Source organism: Dunckerocampus dactyliophorus, chromosome 18 (assembly GCF_027744805.1).
Source record: "Dunckerocampus dactyliophorus isolate RoL2022-P2 chromosome 18, RoL_Ddac_1.1, whole genome shotgun sequence".
NCBI classification, from domain to species: Eukaryota; Metazoa; Chordata; class Actinopteri; order Syngnathiformes; family Syngnathidae; genus Dunckerocampus; species Dunckerocampus dactyliophorus.
Window position 1 is genome coordinate 5,344,886 of NC_072836.1, and position 16,096 is coordinate 5,360,981.

General features: G+C 42.2%; 1 protein-coding gene across 10 annotated transcripts in view; it reads left to right on the forward strand.

Annotated features, from left to right (window-relative positions):
• Positions 1–16,096, forward strand: part of srcin1a (SRC kinase signaling inhibitor 1a) — a 111,435-nt gene that overhangs the window by 2,729 nt on the left and 92,610 nt on the right. For 8 of the 10 annotated variants that reach the window (XM_054758637.1, XM_054758639.1, XM_054758641.1 and 5 more), the window contains exon 3: positions 4,545–4,642. In XM_054758637.1, coding sequence (XP_054614612.1) covers positions 4,545–4,642 — 98 coding nt within the window. Of the gene's footprint in view, positions 1–4,544; positions 4,643–6,521; positions 6,981–16,096 lie in introns of those variants that run through there. The other 2 variants (XM_054758646.1, XM_054758647.1) reach the window with 1 other exon arrangement.

Sequence of the window (16,096 nt, forward strand, 5' to 3'; positions counted from 1 at the left end):
AAATCTGACTTTATTAAGTCAATAATAATGCTAATAATAATTCAACTGCAAAAATAAACAAATTATGGTATGGTGTGATTTATGTGTTTTGGAAATGCTTAACAAATGACACTGAGGAACACTGATTACACTGTAGGATAGGATGGGATTCAATTTATTGTCATTACATATGTACAAGTACAGTGTGGTGAAAAGTTATTTAGCATCCAATACAGAAGTGCATTGTGAATAGTAATTCTATATGTACTGTATGTACAAACACATTGTACATTGTTTATACAGATATATATACAGTACCCAGATATATATGCCCCCCACCCCAAAGATTAATGCTTCTCTCAGTTTTGCCAGAAAACATATTGATGATCCCCAAGACCTTTGGGAAAAAACTCTGTGGTCTGACGAGACAGAAGTCAAATTTTTTGGATGGTGTGTGTCCCATTACATCTGGCGTAAAAGTAACACCACATTTCAGAAAAAGAACATCATAACAACAGTGAAATATGATGGTGGTGGTGTGATGGTCTGGGGCTGTTTTGCTGCGTCAGGACCTGGAAGACCTGCCATGATAAATGGAACCATGAGTTCTGCTGTCTACCAAAAAATCCTGAAGAAGAATGTCCGGCCATCTGTTTGAGACCTCAAGCTGAAACCAACTTGGGTTCTGTAGCAGGACAATGATCTAAAACACACCAGCAAGTCCACCTCTGAATGGCTGAAGAAAAACAAAATCAAAACTTCAAGATTCAAGATTCAAGAGAGTTTTATTGTCATGTGCATGGTAAAACAGCACTTATACCATGCAATGAAAATCTTATTCTGTTCATTCTCCCAAGAAAAGAAAGAAAACACAAGAAAGAATAAGAACATAAGAAACATAAACACATAAACATAAATACCAATAAATTAAGCAACAAAAACAGAAGAGACATTAATACAAATAAATAATACAAATAAATAAATAAATAAATAAAGTGCTATGAGTGTGTGCGTGTGTTGCGTGCGGCGTGTGTGAGTGCTTCGTTGAGAAGCCTGATGGCCTGTGGGTAGAAGCTGTTTGCCAGCCTTGGACTTTGGAGTGGCCTTGTCAAATTCTGACCTGAATCCTATTGAGATGCTGTGGCATGACCTTAAAAAGGCGGTTCGTGCTCGAAAACCCTCCAATGTGGCTGCATTACAACAAATTGAAAAAGATGAGTGGGTCAAAATTCCTCTACAGCGCTGTAAGAGTCTCATTGCAAATTATCTAAACACTTGATTGCAGTTGCTGCTAAGGGTGGCCCAACCAGTTATTGGGTTTAGGGGGCAATCTCCTTTTCACACAGGGCCATGTAGGTTTCCATTTTTTAATATTATGTTCCAGCTACTATCTGGTAATTTTTATATATTTCTGTTATATTATTTCGTAATCTATCTAGTCATCTATCTAACCATCTCTGCCCTTGCTGTCTTCTACAGTCTAGCATCTTGCAGAATAGAAGCGCTGCACCATTGTTTGCTGCGTGATCAATATTTAAGGATCAATCAAAAGATATTGGCAGAGAATTATTTAGGGTGGAGTGGTAGCGGTGGCAAGCGAGGAAAGAGATGGTAGTATGCTGCATGGCGTAACATTAACGGGTGCCTTGCACTTCTTGGATTGCAGAAAAGCACAGAAGGTGCTCAGCAGTGTGCTTGTCCTTACTCCCCCATACACACACACACACACACACACGCGGGCGCGCGCACACACACACACAGCATGAGGAGCCAGTGAGTCTACAAGTGGTCATACTGCTTTATAAAGACAAGTCATCTCCAGCCTCTTGCATCGCCATGGAAACACAGGCCTTGTCCAAGTGATTGGCAGAGGACTAGGGCCAGCCGCCCCTTGGTTTCATAACACGACCTATTCTGTCATCTGGCAGCAGACAGGAAAGAAAAATATAACGTTTACTGCCATTAAAGTTGTGATTTAGATGGCATGTGCAGTAAATGTAAGGCTGCTTTTATCACTCAGTAATGACAGCCAGGTTGTTTTGACTCATCATCTTCTCTGGGAGGCTAATCTGTTCTAACTAAAAAATACAGAATACATTAACCTGCAGCAGGAGTGGCAATATCATGCTGGTTTATTATTGTCTAAAGGCCATGTTGGAAGAAAATGACGCCTTTAATGGACACTGCAATAGAACCGACACACAATTGAGCAACTGCATTATATAAACAACATTGTCGGAGTACAAAGAGTTGGTAGTGGCATTTCAATGCAAGTGAGACCTCAATGGCCATGTTGGTGAAAGATATAGGAGATGAAGAGGTGATGGGTGTGTATGGCGTGAAGGACCGACCAGAACATGGAAGGACGGATGGTGGTAGATTTAGCAAAACAAATGGAAATGGCTGGTGAACATTTATTCCCAGAAGAGGGAAGAACTCTTGGTCACTCATAAGAGTGGAGGAAGGAGCACGCAGGCAGACTACATTTTGTGCAGAAGACGTAACCTGAAGGAAATTGGTCATTGTAAAGTGTTGACAGGGGAGAGCATCGAGTGATAGTATGTAGGCTGATGTGTCGTGCAAAAGTAGGAAAGAACAAGGCAGAACAGAGGACCAAATGGTGAAAGCTAAAGAACAAGAGCTGTTGTGAAGAGAATCTGCTGACTGATTGGGCAAATGCAGTAAAAGTAACCAGGGAACCAAGCAAATGAGGAAGAACATACTGTATCTGCTTGCATACAAATAATGCATACATGAAAATTAAATATCAAAATTGCACTAAATAGGACCACAAAATCAGGTATTTCCACTTATAACTGTGCAATGAACAAAATACCAAGGAGGAAGATATCTAAAATATTGCAAAATTTAACCTGCGACCCACCCAGAATGGATCCGCGACGACCTTTTGGGTCCCAACCCACCAGTTGAGAATTGCTGATCTAGACAGAGGAAAGATTATAAGGAGACTTGGTGGTGGAACAAAGGTTTGAGAATGTATACTGTATATAGATGAAAAAGGATATCAAAGAAGAATTGGGGTGGCAAGAGGGATGAGGAAAGAGACGTAGGGCGAAGATCGCGTTGGCAAAGGCTAAACAAGAGTTCTTTGATGGGTTGTACAAGAGACTAGTAAGGAAGGAGGAAAGGACCTGTGCAAATTGTGATGGGGGGGGGATGTGCCGCAGATTAGGGTGGTCAAGTGGGACAGGCAAGTGTGGGTAGTGTGAGGGCAAGATGGAAACAATAGCGATGAATGTAGAAAATGTAGAGAGAAGGGTGGAAGTTGTTTCTGCTTGTGATGTTCTGAATTCCTGTTAGTGAATGCACCTTCCTTGCTGTGATCATGATTGGTTGATAATAAGGAAGTATTGTGTTGCTGTTGTGGACAGCGCTACGTAGCCGTACGCCGAAATTTGTGTGTGGTGTTGGAATTGAGCACCACTGTTGGAGTATCCACGTTTTTTGGCTTCCGGTACGATCTGATTTTTTTATAGTCTTGCAGACCTGATGAGATCCGGTACTGATACTTTTTTTTTTTTTTTAAATAAAGGATTCAAGTCCATCCAATAAAATATAAAATTGTAGAAAATGCCGTGCAAAATACTTGTAGGGTAGGACTAATCATTTTTCCCAGTATTTTCACAATCGACCGACAAAGTTCCAAAGAGCGACTGGTCGATCACGATTGACTGGTCAATATGAACCAAACACGAACTGTTAGTTTGGTCCACAACATATCCGAAAAGAGTCAAAAATGTTGGTCACTGTTTTCCAAAGTCAAAGCTGATGTGTGTGAATATGTTGTTTTGCCTGCAACCAAAGACAGTAGGTCTGCCTTCATGAATATCTAAGGAAATTAAAAATATTCACATCTGAGAGGCTGAAATCAGATCCATATTTATATTTTTTAATTAAAAAAAACGATTAATCGAATACCAAAATAGTTGTACATTAATCGGATAATCGATTAATCATCGATTTCCTCTCATTCTAATTGTATTGAAGCTCTTATTGCTACTTATATGCCTTATAGTAGAAGTAGTAGTAGTGTGTTATCTTTCTATGTATCTTTGGTGTCTGTATTTTATTCCAGATTCCCTGGTGTTTCCTGATCAATGTAACCCCCAAATAGTTGTGCTTTGAATATATGTCAAATCACATACTGTATACTGTATGTGTGTAGGCTTTTTATTTTTGCTACACAGCATGAAATACAGCCCCACAACAGCAGTATATAATGCCGTTATCACCTGTGTATGTTCGGTGTCAGCGCGCTTTACATTCCTTGAAATGGACCAATAAAAATCCCTCGACGGGCGTGCAAGCAAACTGCATCCAGAAAAAAACATTTTGTTCTTGTTAGCCGCTTCATTATGAAGTTAATCACATTTTGTCACAGGGAAATTTGCATTGCCTGTGCTGCATTTTGCTCATCACCCACGGGACTGCTGGCCAAGCTGCACCCTCAAGGCATTATTGGTGGTAATTTATGACTGATACCTTCCAACACAGTCAGTTATTGCACCATTGCAACATTTTTAATATCAGAAATATCATTGCAGGAGCTTGTCGGCGTGTCCTACTTTCCGGTGGACAGCCCCTATCTGGCTGACTGGAGGATGCCTGTGGACCAGCTGGACCTGCTGGACAAACTGGCTGTGTAAGTGAAGCGCAGCCCGGCTATACATTATTCATGCACTCTCATCATGGATAGGCTCTCCGCTTTTATCTATCAATCTCCAGACATTTCACTTTCACTTCCGCCTTGTTTGCCAGCTATGTATACTTAAATCATCTGCACTTATTTACCTCAAACAAACAAAAATGATGATGCCGCTTATGTACTATTTATTGTTTGTTACGCCCATTTGCTTCCCTGTGACACTTGTAGCATATGCCCTTGCTGGACACATTATTAGGAACACCTACATTTACAATAACAATGCAGGGTTTTGGTGCTGAATGTTTCGTCCAATACAATAGTGCCCTTGACTGCTGTCAGTATGGATTTTCTTCCTTCATTGCATTTTCTCCAACAAGCTGATGCAGCATTTGCTCCGCTTGGATTATAACGAGTATAATAATCGATGCTTGCAAGCGCGCACACCCCAGATAACGCAGGCCACGGAGACGCCGAGGTCACCCAGCCGTCATGCGCCAGTTGCCATGCCAATCGTCGCCTTCGGAGCTCCCGACGCAGCCTCATCATTAGTCGATGTTGTCACATGAGGATATGTCAAGTGTTTGCTCTTTGTTTACCTCCCTCAAGCACTATCCTTCCTCAGCACCTATTCCTGGTAAAGAAGATTCTTTAAATATTGCCCCCAAATTGGCCCACTCCTCCTGAGCCCCTCACAAGACCAGATGGATAGATAGTGGAGGGGGGGCTAATAACCGATACAATCAGAAAGAATGTCGTCAATAGTGTGGACTTAATTGTTGATTAAAGGTTTCTTAAATGGAGGCAAAATGGAGTGCACTATTTGGCTGCAACCAGCAGAGGCGCTGTTGTTGATTCAGTCTCGACTAGCATGCGGCTGTTGCTATTTGTTACACAGCATTTCATATTATTATTTTATGTTAAAACTGTTGTAGGATTAGGATTAGGAAGGATTAGTCTCAAAATGAAAATATCTCTGTGGGGAAATGCACAATTTGCTTAGTCTTTTCTGCCAAATCAAATATAAAAAAAGGTTAGAAAGATAAAAATAGATATAAATATTACATTAAAAATAGGTTTATTGTCAAATAGCATAATAACAGACATCTTTCTTTGATGTTTACTGCCATTAACATGATGATGATAATACAGGAATAAAATTATTTGAAATAAAATAATATAGAATAAATACCTGTTATTTAATTGTTCCTTTTTTCATTGTAATAATATAATTAATAGCAAAATCCATGTTTAGAGCAATTACAAATGGCACAGCTACAAATGGCTTTACAGGAAAATTAATCACATAAGCGAAGGAATAAAAGGAAATGCATCAATTTAGAGTAGTGGTAAAATAATTCAATAAAACCAGCATAAAAGTACAGTTTAAATAATTCAGTAGACTTTTCCAAAAAGGAGTGCTTTCACATAAAAATCCAATGGAGGAAATTAAAATATAAATATTTATTAGATACGTTGTTAATGCTGTGACTAGCTACACTCTTTATTGTCATAACCTCATATATGGATTATATATTTATATAGTCATATACAGTAGATATATGACATGTGCAATCTGTATTTTTGAAATTTAATTATATATAATAATATTATAATAATGATTAACATGCTTTAATAGTACTTTTGCCTCTAAATGTCTTCACTTTTGGTATGGCTTCCATATTGATTAACGTACAGTATATTGGCAGTGATTTATTGTTTATGATCCATTGTGGTGTGTATCAGTGCCGCCTGTGTCTTTAAGAGAGAAAGTACAATGTTTAATGTGGTGGTGGTGGTGGTGGGGGGGGGGGGATCAGTGAGAGAGGACGTGTGAATTTATCAACATTTGTGCTTCCTTTGCGAGCTGTGTGTTGAGCCTCCGTGCACCGGCATGCACCCTCTCCCAAGGCTTCTCCTCCTCCTCCTCCTCCTCTTCCTCCTCTCACTCTCACTCTCTATCACTCTCTCTCCCTCCCCCTCCCACCCGAGTTCTCCTTCTCACACACACTCATCCGCACACACACACGCATACACACGCGCATACACACACACGCACACACGTGCTGGCAGCCACACACACGCTCAGTTGCCGTCGGGAGCGCCGCCGCTGGACTGCGGCCATCTCGCCAAGGGAAGGAAGGTAGTCCGAGCAAGGGCTAAGGGACAAAAGGGAAGGAAGCGGGAGTAGGAGCAGGGAGCAGGAGTGGGAGCCCGGCGCCAGGAAAGGAGCGACCTTTACGTGGAGGAGGGAGGAGGAGGACAGAGGAAGGGAAACAAGATCACTGTCACGGCTGCAGCCCTCCTTGACGCAGCATGGGCAATGCACCATCCCAAGGCATGTCAATCCTTCGCTGTCTCCTTATATACTCATACTATACTCAGTGTGTGTGGTTGCGTGCGTGTGTGTGTGTGAGAGAGAGAGATGTGCAAAGCAACCTGCTGACTGTCACACTCCGCTGTGCAAGATGGGGGTTGGGCCGTGCCGGAGGAGAGTGATGCTGGATGCTCGATGTCAGGTGGTGCGGGTGAAGCCAGGAACCCCCGCTGAGGGTTAGAGGTGCTTGGGTGTGTGGAGGGTGGAGGTGAGGGGGGAATGGATGGGCAAGCACCACGAGTGAAGCAGGTGGAGCTAGTGGGGTGTGTATGTGCAGGTGTGTCGCATTGGAAGACCTAGGTTGTGATGTGAAGGACAATCAACGGAACAGTTAGACTCGTAATTTGAGGGTGTGATGGAAGCTTATTAAAGAGAGAAGGAATGGGGGCGGGTGAGTTTTAAATGATGAGCGGATAGGTCAACATTTGATACCACGGTACTGCTACTTTTACCTTTTGTCCTTTACTTTTGGCAAAACACTTGGTGGTGCTCCAGTGACAAAGCTGAGTGAAGGTCTGAATAGTATTCTCTTACCTCCCCCAAGGTTGTCGTATGGGGTTAGTGAGCGAGATTGCATGAGATCTGCTGGAGTGATGTCCACAAAACTTTGTGCAGATGCAGAGATAACGTTGCGATACCTTAACTTATGATGACTTTCAGGTAAATCATCACTGTGCAGTATTCCCACGACCGCAATATTAGTGCGGTGCCCCGTCTTCCCAAGAAGGTCAAGTTAATTTTATTAAATTGTATTTTTTGTACAGCACCAGAAACCGATAAACGTCATTTATTTTCAGTTTTGAAGTTTATTTATCACGCACAGGTTAACACATGGCCAACACCCATCCATTTTCTATAATGCACGCCCTTGTTAGGGTTACGGGTAAGTAGGAGCCTATCCCAGCAAATTGAGCGAGAGGTGGGGGTACACACTAGACTGGTTGCCACAAGACACATCAAGACAAACAACAATTCACACCTACGGGCAATTTAGAATGTCATATGAACCCAGTGGGTCCCCCCCCCCCCCCCCAGTTCAAAGTTCACACAGAGATGCCCAAACTGAGATTCGAACCCTCGATCTTCTGAATGTGTGTCCGATATGCTAACTACAGATTGTCCTGGTTTGTCCTTTTGTTAAACAAACTAAATAGCCTGATTGTATTTATGTTATTTACACAACATGAAGTCATTTATGTATCTCCGTGGTCAAGCATTCCAACCAATTCTTTATTCTTTATCGTGCATCAATAGGGTTCATTATGAGTCTTTACTATCAGGTGACTCAACTGCTAGTGGACCACCACAAACGTGTTATAGACTTTCAACTGACAAAGCTGACTCTAGTAACATCAAGCGAGCCATGCTGCCGGTGTTGACTTTGTGTTGACAGCTATCACGCACATCTGGCGAGGAGTGATCGCACTACAGTCTGTGACCTGGCTACGCTGCATTTCTGCTGTTCTTCGGTGTTAAAACGACATGCAGTCTACTTCACTCCTGGTTTTTTAATTTGACCTGCATGCTTCGGTATATTGTCACTCATCTGCTTAAAACGAACAAGCTTCTTCACAGTCTTTACTCGTTTTCAGAACAAAATGAATAAAGGAGGTGTGGCCTCTAGAGGAAGTATGTGGCCAATTGAGGTCTACACTATAGGGGGTGGGAATTAGACTCTGGATTGTTAGGTGGACATCAATAGCCTGCTATTCATTTAAAGACATTGGTGATAAATGCATCAATGGTGTGCATTGGGGTGTTAAAGTAAAGAACACCTTGGCGTGCTGAGATGACGACTCAGCCGCTTCTCTTTGCACTCGTCCATCACTTTGGGGGCTGTGGAAAGCTGGAGGCAGCCCAGGGGAGGAGATGATAGATGAAGGAAGGACTGAAAGGAAGTTTAGAAGAATCCAAAAATAAGAAAGCTGGAAGGGTGAGTGGTGTGGTGACGCTGAGGGTCTCGTTTGTGGAGACATTATTCTCTCCCTGGAGAGCAAGCGTACTCAAATGAGGTCGTTCTTTTGGAGGCTTGTAAGCGCTCAATAGCCCCTAAAATCTTTTATTCTGCCTCAGCGGGAAGCACCCTTGCTTCATTCTCATTCATACAGGAACTATCTCAGGTGATGGCAGACTTTAGAGTATTTAGGCCTTTTGCACTCGTGTGTTTATGTGATTTCATGCTTTATTGCATGAAATCCTTGAGTGCGTCACAACGCATTTGGCTCATTGTTGCAATGCGCTTTATTTGGAAATATTAAGCTAATTTGATCAAACAGTAACGTCCAGCTCCGTTGATCCGTGCTGCAATGACCAGTGGTGGCAATTAAACACAATTATTTAAGTTAAATGTCACTAATCCGCATGCACGCCAGCCACTTGTGAGCCAGCCGACGGAAGCGGCGGTGTAAGCCCATTAGACTTCACACTACGAGGCTCAACCGCAGGAATAGCTTAAGCCGAGTCGAGCATTAAAGCCAGCGTCAGCGCATACTTACCATGAAGATGCCATTGTCCACAGGCGACTGATCCCGCTAACCTTCCCGTTCATCTTCCTTGAAATCTCTCTATCCTATCCTACACTGACACTGTCACATGCCTGTTTTTGTGCTTCATACTGATGTGTTGTTACTCTGCTTAGCATTGTTGTCATTTGTAGTAAGGTCACAATGTTTTTGTCAAATTTACACCTGCATAATCTCATGACATCCAGCTTGTATCAAAAACAAAAAGATAGTAATGCTGTAGTATTAATTTAACAATATTTTTTACTCAGTGGTGTAGGATTTTCCTTTTGATGTACCGTATTTCCTCAAATAACAGCCTCCACTCTAATAGATACCATGCCTCAGTTAATCACTAGGGCATTGTTCACTTAAAAAAAATAAAAGCCTTCTTTCATCCCTTGAAAATAACAGGTGGTGCTAACGTGACATCTCATATTGTACCGCCAATGTAGCAATGAACGCCTTATCTCTAGTACATAACTGCACAAAGGTGTTTCTAAGTATTACTGTTACTATGATATCTGATGCCTCCAGTGTTTTGTGGCAATGAACGCCTTACCTCTCATAATTGCCTGCCCAAATAGACGCCTCTTTGAAAACAAACAATAAGAAACAACAGGCAGTTTTTATTACCTTTACTATAACATTTGCTACCTCCAATGTGTCGTGCCAGAAAATGCCTCACCTCTCATAAACACCTGCTCAAATAGATGTCTTCCTTTTCCCCCCACTAAAGAAAAAGCATAACAGGTGTTTGTACATGTTACTTTTAAAATGACATCTGATCTGTCACGTGTCATGACAATAAACGCCTTACCTCTCCTAAACGTCTGCCCAAATAGGTGTTCATTCACCTCCAATATGGCGTGGCGATAAATGTCTTACCTCCTGCCGAATAGAAGCCTTCCTTGTCCGTCCCCACGTCCCCAACGCAATAACAGGTGATGCTATTAAGTATTACCTTACAATGACATCTAATGCCTTCAATGTTCCGTGGCAATAAATGCCTCACATCTCAGAATCACCTGCCCTAAAAGATACCTCTTTGAAGACAAACAATAAGAAAAAACAGGTGGTGCTCCTCTGAGGTTTGTATTACCTTTACTATAACATCTGCTACCTCCAGTGTGTTGTGGCAAAAATGCTTTACCTATCATAAACACCTGCTCAAATAGATGCCTTCCTTTTCCCCCCCACGAAAGAAAAAGTATAGCAGGTGTTTCTAGGACATGTTACCTTCAATATCACATCTCATGTGTTGTGATTCATGGCAATAAACACCTTACTTCTCCTAAATGTCTGCCCAAATAGGTGCCTCCCTTTTTTCTGCCAAGTATTACTGTATCACCTGATACTGCAACTGTGTCGTAGCAAAAAACGTCTTACCTGTCATAACTGTCTGCCCAAATAGATGCCTCACTCAAGACAAACAATAACAAATAATAGGTAATAGGCAAATAAATACCTTTACCATCACATCTGATGCCTTCAATGTGTCGTGGCAATAAATGCCTTACCTCCCATAAAGGTCTGCCCAAGTAGGTGCCTCCCCGTCTGTGACACTTAAGAAAAAACAATAACAGGTTGTGCTATTAGTTGTACTATGTCATTGGATACCGCTACAGTGTCGTGGCAAGAAACGCCTTACCCCTCACATTCGCCCGCCCAAATAGATCCCTCTCTCAAGAAAAATAATAACAAATAATATGTGGTGTGATATGTGGTGCCTCTCGGGGGTTGTGATAACCTTTACAATGACATCTGATACCTCCAACGTGTCATGGCAGCAGGCACCTTACCACTCATTAGCACCTGCTAAAATAGATGGCTTCCTTTTTCCTCCCGACTTACCCAACATAGTAACAAGTGGTGCTGTTAAGCATTACCTTACTGTGATATCTGATGCCTCCAATGTGTTGCGGCATTAAAATGCCTTACCCCTCATAATCGCCTGCTCATATAGATGCCTCTCTGAAGAAAACTTATAACAGGTTTTCTTGTTAAATTGAATAACTCGGAGGTTATCATTACTGTACCATGACATCTAATAATACCCACCTCATGCTTCGTTACAATAAATGCCTTACCACTCATTAATGCCTGGCACTCACTGTGGTTGAGTAAATAAACACTGCTGGCCACTTTATGAGCATAGCTAAATAGGTTATGATGCAGTGTGGTTCTATAACATATCTTTAATTGAATACCTTGTAAATGTTATTGTCTTCATATTTGTACCTAACTTTATGTGTTTGAGCAGTCATGCAATATCCAAACTAATTAAAAGTTTGCCGTACTCGCCTGCTGATGCTTAAATGACTCTCATTTGTTGGGACTCTAATTATAAATAGAGCGACCTCACTTGTTTGCAGCCTCGTCAATTAGCCGTCAACAGCACGACGACAACAATTTTGCAGTGAAGAACGGTTTCAAAACCAGTTCTCTTCTGGTTTGCTGTCTTCCTTTGTCAAGCGCTTATCTGGCATGCAAACGCCTCACCTGACATAACCGCATTATGTTAAAGTCACAGGTAGATGTGCAGCATGCACCCTCTTAGACGCTGGCGTGTTTGTACAGTCGTTATTGTCATTATTGGCGGTCGTGCACCTGCTCCTCGTTCTGGCTGGTCCGCGCGTGTCGCACAAAGACCCACGAGTTCCGTCGTGTGATTGGCTGGCGATGATGCAATGTTTCACGGCAGGCGGCGATGACACCACTCTCTCAATGTTTTTTTGTTTTTTTTTCCAGGACATTTCGGGAAGTAATTGACCCTTCTGGGAGCTGGATTGTGAGATGAAGCTGTTCTAAGTAAATCAGTTCAATATTGACACATAAGCAAGGCTCGGCTTCTGTGGTTTGTGCTTGGAATTGTGGGAAAACATCCGTTTTTTTTTTTTTTGTTCTATGAAAATAGGAGGTTTACTTCATACAGTGTCCTTGTCCTCCCAGCAGGCTGTCTCTGCATCAGCGGCTGCCTCAGCTCGTCTGTGTGCAATACCATACATCTAAGACGCTTAATTAAGATACAGTGCCGAGGAATGTCTTATCTTATCAGCGTTTGTGAAATCAAATTTCAGCTTTCTGCTCGAGAGACTTGTCTCTCTCACACTACTAAGATCTCAAGGTCGTTAATGATTAACTAGTTTAAATATTACATACATTTATCAAAGATCCACGCTGTACCTCCGAGGGGTACAGTCTTGATACTGTATGTGCTCACAGTGATGACAAGACAAATAATGCATGATTTAGATGGCTTGTCATGACTATCATAACATCACCACGACCATTTTTCTTGTTCAGCGTCTTTAAAACCTGCAGCGCTAAATATGTCATGCTGAAATGTGTCATTAAGGTCAAACGTGAAGTCGCAGCAATCTGTTCTGATTCATTACGCTCATTTTTGATGACAGAGTTGACTGATATTTAATCATTTTTTTCTTGATGGACTTCACCGCTAGGAGACAAATTAGCCTTTCAAAAAAAGTTAATTAGACCAAATTTGTAGCTTTGGATTGTGCTAGTTAAGGCAGTCCATCACCTTCCTGTCATTTGGTTATGTTGGGTAGATTCAGCCTTAGCGCTTTGCCATTTGTGTCATCATGCTTTAAATGTTAGCACCTTTGGACTGCTTATATGTAGGGATTTGGGGTACCAAAGGTCAGAGGTGGACACACTCCTGTTCATTCCTGCCTTACAGTGCGTCTGGCTGCTAAGATGTCACAGGTGTTCACATGATTTCACTCACCTGGTTGATAACTACTTCCTGGTCTTTGTGCTCCCACACAAATAGCGCTGAGCACGAAGATTTGAGTGTTCCCTAAAATGCCTCTGAGAACAAAGAGCGCAGAGGCAAGCGGCACTTTTGGAGGAAATGAGCCTGGCGGCGCTTGCGATGCGCTGGCAGAAGCAGTAATAGTTTTCCTTTTTGCCTCCCAATGCTTCCCTCCTACGTTCTCCCCTTATCAACTCTGATTTTCATTCCCCAGATGCTCTGGCAGGAATACAAAGCAAGCAGCACAGGCGCTGATGATTCTGGGGCAGATTAGCCTCCTTCTGCTCTCCACTGGATCCAACTTATCAATCGTCCCGTGCTGGATCCGGCCTCAGTCGAGCCCGTTCCTTCGCCATCGCTATGCTGTTTTGTCCTTTCTCCCCACGTGACTCCTGCCTGCTCTCACTTGTCTCGCTTGATTCATCAGACCCGTAACCTGAAATCCCCAGAGTGACGCTGATGAACTATCGCTTTACAAATTTACCATCCCTGTGTCTGAGCCGCCTCTGGGCTTTGGCGAGGATTTACAATAGTCATGCTGTCCCTGTCAGCTTTTAAACCTCCACCATGTCTCTTATTTATGCACAGATCAATACTTGACACATGCATGCATGCCTTGTTTATGCAACAAAACACCAAAGCATTATATTTTTCATTTTAGACAAAGCAACTAGTTTCATCTTTGGAAAATCCCTGAACTGACATAGTCAGGCTCTCCTGCACAATCTAATGAGTCGACGACACTGAATGATCTTATATTGGATGTTCTTACATTTGGATTGGATAGCCTTTAGTATTTTTCGATTTTGACAGTAACCAGTTCCTACATTGTAAAATCCCTTGAAGTGACACTTTATTATGTGCTCTTTATTTAAAGAGAGGCCCCAAAAAACACCAAGTGCAACCTAAAAGAGCTGTTGTTGCTTAGTTAGCATAATTACACAAAAACTACTTCATCACTCCTCTAAACCATTAAGGAGTTGTGTCAAGGAAAAAACAAAACTGTTTCGGTGCAGAGCAAGGAATTGTGCAATATTTTCAACCAAGGACAGACTTTCAAAAGAATACAGCATCGCCAAAGTTTTGTTTGGCCTTGTCAGGGGTTGGTACTGCTGAATTATCAAGTTATCTTATTGCTGGGTTGCATGTGACATCACGTCCAGTTGCTGTCGTCACTGTCTCAGAGGGACGGGGCGAGGGGCAAACTAGTGTATTGGTAGCTAGAAGTCTAGTGAAATTGGCGAAAATGCAGCATATCGGTGCCATTCTCATATGCGGAAATTGTTCAAATATGGATTTTGGAAAAACGTATTTCAAAGGTGCACAGACGAGGCATCTCTGGCCCCTATCCACCCTGGTTCTCCTGACCTCCAGAGCAGCACCCCAGCTGCTTGGAGCATGTGTCTGACGAAATTCAGCCAAGATTGCGAGGTGTTCCGCCTGGAAGCATGCCCGGCGATGCTCCACGGAGGGCAAGGAGGTGTGGCGAGGACCGGGGCTTCCAGCAGCCCGGAAATAGTGCGTGAAATCCGTCCAAAATGGCAAGCGGACACCGTCACCCTGGAAACCAAGGGGGCTTGACTCTGGAGCTCACACTTAAAACAGTGTAGTGAAATGAAGGACATATACAAGAATGTATTCATGCAGGTTGTTTTGGTGTAAGAATGGATATACCTAGACATGTTAGAAGCATTAGATTTTGAACTATTTCATGTGTTTATGCGACACACCATTCACACTCACACAATTGAAGCAAACAATTTCAACGGCATGCACCGTTATTCGCATTAATCAACCGTTGCACAAAGATACTGGGCGTGTGTATGTGGCCGTATTGAAATGTTTGCCCTCCATCTGAACGCCGGAAGTGACGCGGACGGCCTCTAGGTCACGTGGTTACAACCCAGTAATACTGGATGTCCTTTCATTGTGCAGGTGTTCCCAATGAAGGGTTGGGTGGGCAAATCTTTTAAATTTTTCTTCTTCTGCATGATCTAATTACAGTAGAGCCACAAACAACCCCTAGTGCTGTGCTTCTGCCAACATGTATGGGTTTTCTTGTACGCAACACCTGGCGCAACATCTCCTCCCTGCAAAACCTCTTCCGTAGTGTGATGTGCACTGTGATTGGTCAGCTTGGAGAACGTTATTTCCTGTTTGTACACAACTCTTTCAGAGAACGGACAGCCCACCTCTGCGAACGCATTCTCCTCCGATTTTGGATCAACATTTGCAATAAAAATGACTATTGTAACCCATCGATTAGTTCCAGCTGCAAAAAAACAATTTAGAAATAAAATTAAACCAAAAAAACTCCTATGGGTATTGTACTCATAAAAGTAGTCATAAAATTTCTGTAAGGCCGGTTGTGTGTTTATTCATGCTTGAACAATGCAGGTGCCGGCAACTCATACATTGGTTTGTACAGATACATAAATATGATCAGGTTCTCAATAGTATTTCAATTCAGGAGGGTGTGTGAAAATATTTTCCACATTCCAACATCTTGTCGTCTTTTGACTCTGACAAGGCAAATGGTGTCTTTTGGAAATGTGAACAGACTTACTCCGGCTTCTTGAGTGTCTCCAACACAACGAGCGAGCATAATACTCTGTATCATCCAACTATTAACACTTTCATCAGTAATTAGTATTATAAACTTATTGTTTATGATTGTGATATAATTTATTTACAGTGACTGCAAACTTTGACTCCTATTTCTCCACATTGTTGCACTGCCTTATCATTTTCCTATGTATCTTGGCAAGGAGTACATTTAAAATATACTGTGGGGGGTG